The sequence below is a fragment of the Paramacrobiotus metropolitanus genome, unplaced genomic scaffold (genome assembly GCF_019649055.1).
Source record: "Paramacrobiotus metropolitanus isolate TYO unplaced genomic scaffold, Prichtersi_v1.0 Parri_scaffold0000159, whole genome shotgun sequence".
NCBI classification, from domain to species: Eukaryota; Metazoa; Tardigrada; class Eutardigrada; order Parachela; family Macrobiotidae; genus Paramacrobiotus; species Paramacrobiotus metropolitanus.
This window is the reverse complement of record NW_026570379.1, coordinates 24128-32097: the sequence shown is the minus strand read 5'-3', so window position 1 is coordinate 32097 and position 7970 is coordinate 24128. Positions and strand designations below refer to the sequence as shown.

At 45.2% G+C, this 7970-nt stretch overlaps 1 protein-coding gene across 1 annotated transcript; it reads left to right on the top strand.

Annotated features, from left to right (window-relative positions):
- The first annotated feature begins 3887 nt into the window (after window positions 1–3887).
- On the top strand, window positions 3888–7625 carry LOC129599990 (uncharacterized). Its single transcript, XM_055498366.1, has 9 exons — window positions 3888–3979; window positions 4136–4280; window positions 4345–4504; window positions 4627–4690; window positions 4800–4916; window positions 5817–6039; window positions 6102–6270; window positions 6436–6499; window positions 7331–7625. The coding sequence occupies exons 1-9, from the start codon at window positions 3888–3890 to the stop codon at window positions 7623–7625; spliced, it is 1329 nt and encodes a 442-aa protein (XP_055354341.1).
- Window positions 7626–7970: the final 345 nt, after the last annotated feature.

Genomic DNA, 7970 nt, shown 5'->3' with positions numbered 1-7970 from the left:
GGAAAACAGGGATCGCTTCCGGCAATCCACATCCGATTCCCGCCAGATCGATGCACGCTGGTCCTGAAGGATACTGCGGCCCCTCAAACCGGACAGCGGACATGTTTGCGTTTCGGCTGGCCATTTCATGGTCGTTGCAACGTCAGGGTGCGGGAGGCAGCGGCAACCGTGTGACCAGTGAACCGGCCGCTCATTTTCGGGCGGACCGCGCTGCCGGGACGGAGTACCTCGCGGGTTCGTGTTCACTGAAAAATTACAAGAAACTAAGGTTACCTACCGTAATAGGCTAATGCTAATAGAACATTGATATTAGACACTGATGTATTCACTCGGACGATTGTATAAGCGCTGCATTATATAGGTACAGTATTTTTATGTGTAATTATTGCGTTGCAGATGAATGGATAGATTGTGCTGGTTTGTGGGTACTAGCGGACTCGGTATTCCCGCGAGTGGTACGTTGGAGTTATGATACCTAATGGCTGTTCTATGGTTATCCCTTGCTACTGTCGTCCAGCTGCTGATGCCCTGTCGGGTGGTCAGCTCTCGGCGTTGGTGTTCCTGTCTAAATTCAGCAAGATTCAGTCTCACAGAAGCGCAGACGCAGCATGTTGATTAGGAGTTGACGCTTTTCATGATTTTCCGCGCTGTTGCGAGCCAATTTGTACAGCAGAAATCTTCGTGCGTTGCGGAATGACAGCGGTGGCTATATCCCTCGTGTTACACATTCCACACCTGACTACTGTTTGTGAGACGGCGAATGCACAGTGCACCTTGAATGCCTCACGGAGGCACTTTAGCTGCAGTGTGTATTCGTCGGAATCCCCTTGACAACGGCGTGAACAAAGTTCCGCGTTGTACGACGCGCCACTCGCTGCGCTGCATCCTCTTCCCGTCGACGGAGGTCACCGGCCAGCGGAGCCTTCGCAAGGGACAATCTCGGTGCAGCTGCTCTTATAAGAGAACATACTGGCGTAACAATTACGCTACCATTTATAAGGACCAACCGGCGAGGAAGAATCCCAATAAAATCGTTCCCAAGAATTACAAAACCATAAGAATCTATTCGCTGGAAAGCATTACGTCAAGTATATTTGCAGGTACATAAATTGGTGTTAAATGAGGAATCATGAAATTAAGTCGAATACTGGAGTTACTGATTCTGTATAGCATCTCCACTCGAGTTTTTGGGTCTAGACTCAAACTCTGACTCTCATTCTGACTACTAAAAGTCTGACTCTGATTTTGAAGGTTTCTTTGGTTTTCTTAGGTTTCTTAGGTTTATTTGGTTTCTTAGGTTTTTCTTAGGTTTCTTAGGTTTCTTAGGTTTCCTAGATTTTTCTTAGATTTGGACAGTCAGGGTCAGACTTTGAGTGGTCAGAGTCGGAGCTTGAGCGTGGGCCGAGTTTTTGCCTTATGTCAACTTGGCTGGAATTCACTGCAGGAGACAGACAGTGCGTAATATTCCGCTGTATACCGACTAGGTAACTGCTTCGGGGCATTTTAGGCCGACGAATTGAAGGTGATCTCCATATTATGTATTTCCCCTGGTGACTGGTCCACCGGTTACGTCCACTAAATCTCCAAGCTGACTGAATGTAGTACAGTCTGTACGTGTAGTACATTTGGCCAGCTCCAAGATTGAGCGGATTAACCCCGTAACAGGTAGGGATTCCGTTTGCATCCAGAAAAATGACGCTCGAAGGAAGATACGAACTGATGTTGGAAGGCTTCCAACTCTGCTCCTTATGAACGCATAGCAAAGTAAGCTCACTGAGATACGCTTTTATAAAGCGCAAAGTTAGAACCCTCCCGAACGACGCACGCCTTCTCATCCACTGGCTTTCGTCCCCGATCCCGGTGGCACTGGTGCACTGGACTGGCAGCTTCCAAGCATACAACCTTGCAAACCAGGTTGCCCATCTCCATGGACTTTCGGCGATTCCATACGAGATGGGCAACTGTTTGCAAATCGCGCGAATTTTCTTCTTCGCATATCCCATAAGGTTGCTCGCGATTTCTTTTCCACACAGGTTCTTTCTTACCTCGGACATTGGCTCATGGCACCGTGATTACGATACTACGTCTCAAGTTTCCGGAATACACGCTCCGTTAACGTCCTTCAAAACAACGTTCCCCGGGGGAATTTCTAGACTGTTTCTGGCATAATCGGGTATAGAAGAAGCATCACACATTTGCATGGCTTTGAAGGCTTTCTGGGCTGATCGGTGGCAGTGCAGTGACATAATCACAATAACTGCTCCATTTCCAAGCGGATTCCCCATAACAGTATCACCAAGGTATCACTAATCTCACGGACACAGCATACTGCAAAAACAAACGCTACACTCGCTACTGCCAAGATTTTCCGGATTCTCGGATGGTTGGGCACCAAATGCACGTTTACGTCCAATTAATATAAACGTCTCCTGTAAAATGCATGGAAACATATTCGTGGTTGCACAATAATCTACCGAGTTCTCGGTATATAAATGCGCTAGTACACTGTTTTCGGTCTCTAACAGGGAAACAGACCTGACTGATTTTAATACCCCATCCTCGTACGGTTTGTCAATATGTGTCATAGTTCGCAAACGACTGTCTGCAAAATCACGTGTTGTATCAAGGTCGATAACTCACACTTGCCTGCACTATAGGCATTAGACTATAGTTAGTGTACGAGGCAATTATGCACCATTTTGCACTCCTAAGTCCTAATGCAGCTCCCTAAATAATAGCTTTTACTCATAAAAGAGGAGAAAATGCATAAAAATAGGCTATAACTTTACAACAGAGACAATGATAATCCAGACCGAAATCCGTTAACAAGAGCATATGTATAGATCTTCCGCATGGGTTGTTGCGGCTGGGGTAGTGAGCGGTGTTCACGGAAGCTGGAAACATCAATATACTTACGTATCCTTTTACGGTATCTGCTGTGTTTCCCGCATGTGTAACTACTACAGAATGATACTGTGGAATTTCTTAGGTTTCTTAGGTTTTCTTATGCAAACGTAATGCGGTTCGTTGCTATGGGATGTACGACTACAGCATATAGCGCGCCGATGTACGAAGCGCATGCGCAATAGCCACGTCGATTTTGTTGTCCTGACAACACGTCAGAGAACAACACTCCTTCGAAATTCTCTGCCCATCGGTCGATACAGCAACGGCAAACCACTTCAGCTGGCTTGTAGCCATCAGTTGATGGTCGCAGCCCACTTAGTTAATGTTTAGTTCCCACCTTGTTTTAACTGTCCCACATCAGTGTGCTCTGTGTTTTTACTGTTTTACTGTTTTATTCCCCTCAAACGGCCGCTGATTTGTGTCCTGTTAGGTTATCATTGTCGCCGGTTCTTCGGTACCTGGAAGTCTCAGCTGGCCGGCTCAGAGTGAGGAGAGACGTAAGTCACCGTGCAGTTTTGCCGCGGCAGATTTCCCAGATTTCCCGCGGCAAGATGTTCTTGGAAGCTGGGAAGAATTCGCGCCAGCAACAGGTTGCAATACAATAACGTCTAATTTAAAGAGCCTAGTTTTCTGTTAATTAACAGAAAATTAATCTGCTGGTCGCACTAGCCAGCAAAGATGGTTTGACTTTTCTGTACAGCAAAAATTCCCAATCTGTGGAATGATTACTGGGATAATGATCCTTGCAACGGGATGTTTGCCCGTTTGCCGTCACTAGCTGTATTCCGGAATCGAAAAATTGATGGTAACAACAAAGTCGCTTAGTGTACCGGTTTTCAAAAATTGATTTTTTATTTTACCATTGGTTGCTTGGAATTACCGGGTTGGATTTCGATTTTTTTTTAGGTATTCTTAGGTTTTCTTGTTTCTTCTTAGGTCTCCTCGCGTTGTCTTCGTAGTTGTGTGGAATATGGACTAGTATGGAATATCTGAAATCCATTGCAACGAATCTGGAAATTCTACTGTCGAAATATGGCGAAACCCAGAAGCAAAAGGGCGTAGAAGCTACCGAGTAAGTGTCACTTTGTTGCTCTAGAAAATCGTGGACTGAAAGTAGCGTGGCTGAAATGAGAACGGCCGAAGTGACCTTTAGCCCCCGCTGGCTCGTTGTTTATTTACTTATTCCATTTACTCACGCGAATTTATTTTTATTGCCGATGTCGAACAGGGAAAAAGCCAAGAACGAGACAGGAAATCGCATCAAAAAGCCGTTGAACGCCTTCATGCTGTATGCGCAGGAGCAGCGCGCCCAAGTGCGCGCAGAATCCATGCTGACCGAAATTACGACCATTAACCGGATTCTGGGTGAGAAGGTGGGCATCACAACTCCGTCGCGGCTGTAGAGATTCTTGTTTTGCAATTGCTCTTAACGTTTAGTGGCCCTCTCTGGATGGCGCTGAGAAAAGCAAGTATTACGCAATGGCTAAACAGGAGCGCGACAAGCATGCACACACCTATCCCGGATGGACAGCGAAAGACCACTGGGCGCTGCGCCGGCACCGGAATCCGAAGCGTTTAAGGAAGGAGAAGGCGGCAGGTAGATTCGTTGACGTTTTATCAGCTTTCTTAAGTTTCCTTTGGGTTTCTTAAGTCTATTTAAATAATAATATCTTCTCTTCATATTTTCGGCAGATTTTAATATTCTTTTTTATTTGGCAGAACCGGAAAAATGTCGAGCAGTACTGGGAATCGAGCGCCGAGCGGAATGGTGTAAAGGATGTCGGTAAGCGTTTATGGCGGAGGCGGATGCATGGTTTTGCCGGTTCTTTATGTGTTGCTAGTGTAGTTTCCATACGCTTCGCTCGATTATTTGGTTGTATCTTGAATTTTAGCCGCAAGAAAAAATGCATACGATTCTCACAAAGCGCAGCGTTACCGTTCAACGGAGCAGAGAGTTGTCTGCCTGATTCCACGCCGGCTGCGCCCGTGTCCGGTGTGACCTCATCGTTGTGGGTTCCCCCACCCTATACTGATTCTACGGTCTCTTGCGCATCTCCTTCACCGACGCCTAAACGGTAAATATTGTTTCATTCACATAGTACTGACATAATTGTGGCTTATATGTATTTTGATCGTGTGAATTAAAATCGGTAATAATAGTTAAGAGACGACTGTGGCCGAAAGGTGCGCTAGCCGCAGTAAGTGTAGGCGGAAACGAAATGTGGCCAATGTGACCTTTAGCCTTTGCTGGCTAGTTGTTCGAGGGAAGTTGCCCGGTACTTGGTACCAAATTTGTGTATATGCACCAAAACTTTCACTTTCGCACACTCCCAAACACTTCTTGGCTTTGCTATATGACACAGATGATTTGCATACATAGGCGTGAAAACCGTTTGTGCGTGCAACATCCGGTTCGGAAGATCAGCTGTAAGAAAATTCCAAAAAGTTTAAATGCATTCTAGTGTACCAAAGGTTAGGTTATCAAACTAATCTTCTCCAATTTTTCCACGGAAACGCACATAGAAGTATGCATGAAGGTCGTTTTTTCACCGAACCACGGTTGCAGCATTATTTCAAATTTTAAAATAAATTTCAAAATTTTTGAAATTTATTTTAAAATTTGAACAAAATGGTGCAACTTTGGTTCGGTGTAAAACCATCTTCTTACTTATATATTTTTATGTGCAAAATTTTTCAAAATAAGACTTTTGGTACACCGGAATGCATTTAAACTGTTTAGATTTTTTCGTACAGCCATAACTCTTGAACCGGATGTTGCACGCACAATCGGTTTTCACGCTTGTATATATAAAATCATACAATTATTTAGTCCTTATAAGAATTTATTCCATATACCCGTTTGAATTTTATTGGTTAACAATTACGAGAGCGATGGTGATTGGTCACAGGATGTCGACGAATGGAATGGTCAGTGCATCGTCGGCACAGTACCGTGCTGGTTCCCCGTCTTCGCCGACATCGAGCAGTGGAGAAGCAACCAACGAGAAAGGAAACCGCATCAAAAATCCGTTGAACCCCTTCCCGCTGCACATGAAGGAGCAGTGCGCCCAAGTGCGCGTCGAAGACCGGCTGACAGAATTTGCGGCCATTGATCGCATTTTGGACGAGAAGGTTGGCGTCGGAACTCCGTGGGGGTTTTAAATAGCAGTGTTTTGTCATGGTTTCTTTTTTAGTGGCGCGCTTTGAATGGCGCTGAGCCGAGCGAGTGTCATGCAATGGCCCCACAAGAGCGCGAAATGCACACGGCGCTGACCTATCCCGGACGGACAGCTAAGGTCAACTACGCTCTGTCTCGTGGCCACTGCGGGAAGAGGCGCATACGGAAGAAGGAGAGGCAGGATGGTTAGCATCGCTTAGGTTTTCTTAGGTTTTCTTAGGTTTTCTTAGGTTTTCTTAGGTTTTCTTAGGTTTTCTTAGGTTTCTCAGGTTTTCTTGGTTTTCTTAATTTTTTTAGGCTCGCTATCTGTATATTCGCCGTAGCTGTTAATATCCTTTCTTGTTTTGCAGAACCGGGAAAATGTAGGAAGGTACTGGGAATCACCCGTCAAGCGGAATGGTGTAGAGCATGCCGGTAAGATTCTTGCGTTCTCTAGATCTGCGATCGCACCCCGACAACTGGGTGTGTCCGCTCTCGAATTGACCGCGCATCATACGGACGCGGGACATTTCGGTTTGGGACATAGTTTCTTCGTGACCTTGTCACGATGACTCATATACATGCGGCCACCACGTGTCCGCCAAGGTCGAACGCCAAGGACAATGCAGTCATAACTGCGTCATAATTACTCATTTTTATATCATGACATCATAGTGACATCATAGTAACGACTAACGATCACACCCCAACCGGTCCCGATCCATATATAAAGAGCCCATCAAAGGCATTCAATTAAGTAAAGTATCGGTCGAGTATTGTTCTGTATAGTGAGCATTTCAAATAGTATACATATTGCAGTGGGCAATGGTTAATGGTCATTAAAGGTCATTTTGGAAGTTGTTGTTTGGTTCATTTGTAATCTATATAGGTACTGGTCATCGTTGACCTTTCCCATAGGGCTCATATACACACAACACACACTAGGTCACACACAGGTAAAAGAACTCGTCACACATTGTTGTGACAACCTTTTAACTTTGCCGCAGGCCGTATGGTCGCGAAGCAATCGCCATGGGACTCCGAAATTCTGCGACAATCTGCCGCAAAAGAATTCGACAGGTTTCTTGGTTTGTTTAATCAGCTTGACCTTTACAACAGTCATGGCTTTTGCGGCGGAATGTCGATGACTGGAATGTCTTGCGGCTGGTTGTCCTTGGCGAAATTTCGTTGTGCCTTTACAGCGCGTTGTTCTCTGAAAGTTGGAATGTAGATTGCACATAATTGGTTTTGTATCTTGTATTTTAGATGCAAGCAGAAGTGTACACGATTCTCGCAAAACGCCGCTCTTCCGCTCAACGAGGAAGTGAGCCATCTGCCTGATTCAACGCCGGCTGCATCCGTGTCCGAGGTGTCCTCATCGATGCCGGTTCTCGCATCGTCCGCTGATTCAACGGCCGGATTTCATCAACTGGACTTCACCAACACATCTCCGGAGTTAAACTGGCTGAACACGTACCTGCCGTTGTCAGTTTCTGATTTCATGGACCAAAACAGTGCCATTGACATTACGGACACCTGTTTTGACGTCCCGGATCTGTGACCCGTTTTATGGATTTTTTTATGTTTTCTTATGCTTTCTTATGTTTTTATTGTGCAGTTCTGGGACGGCGTTAAGGTACTGTACATTTTGAGTGTTTCTCTGCAGCTGTTTATGCGGGGAGGCATTCCGCTTTTCCAAAGCATGAATTTTGTGACCGTTTTCCTACAAACTCCCACTCCCATTGTAACAGTTTCCAAGATACTGTAAATTTTTGTGTGCTTTTAATCTTTAAGCGGATGACTGGCGATTTTTGTATAATTGTATATTTTGTCTTCTTTCTTTATGGCTGTAGGGAAATGAAACAGTGCCAACTTTTATGGTTGGTTATAAAAAAATCACTCTCGT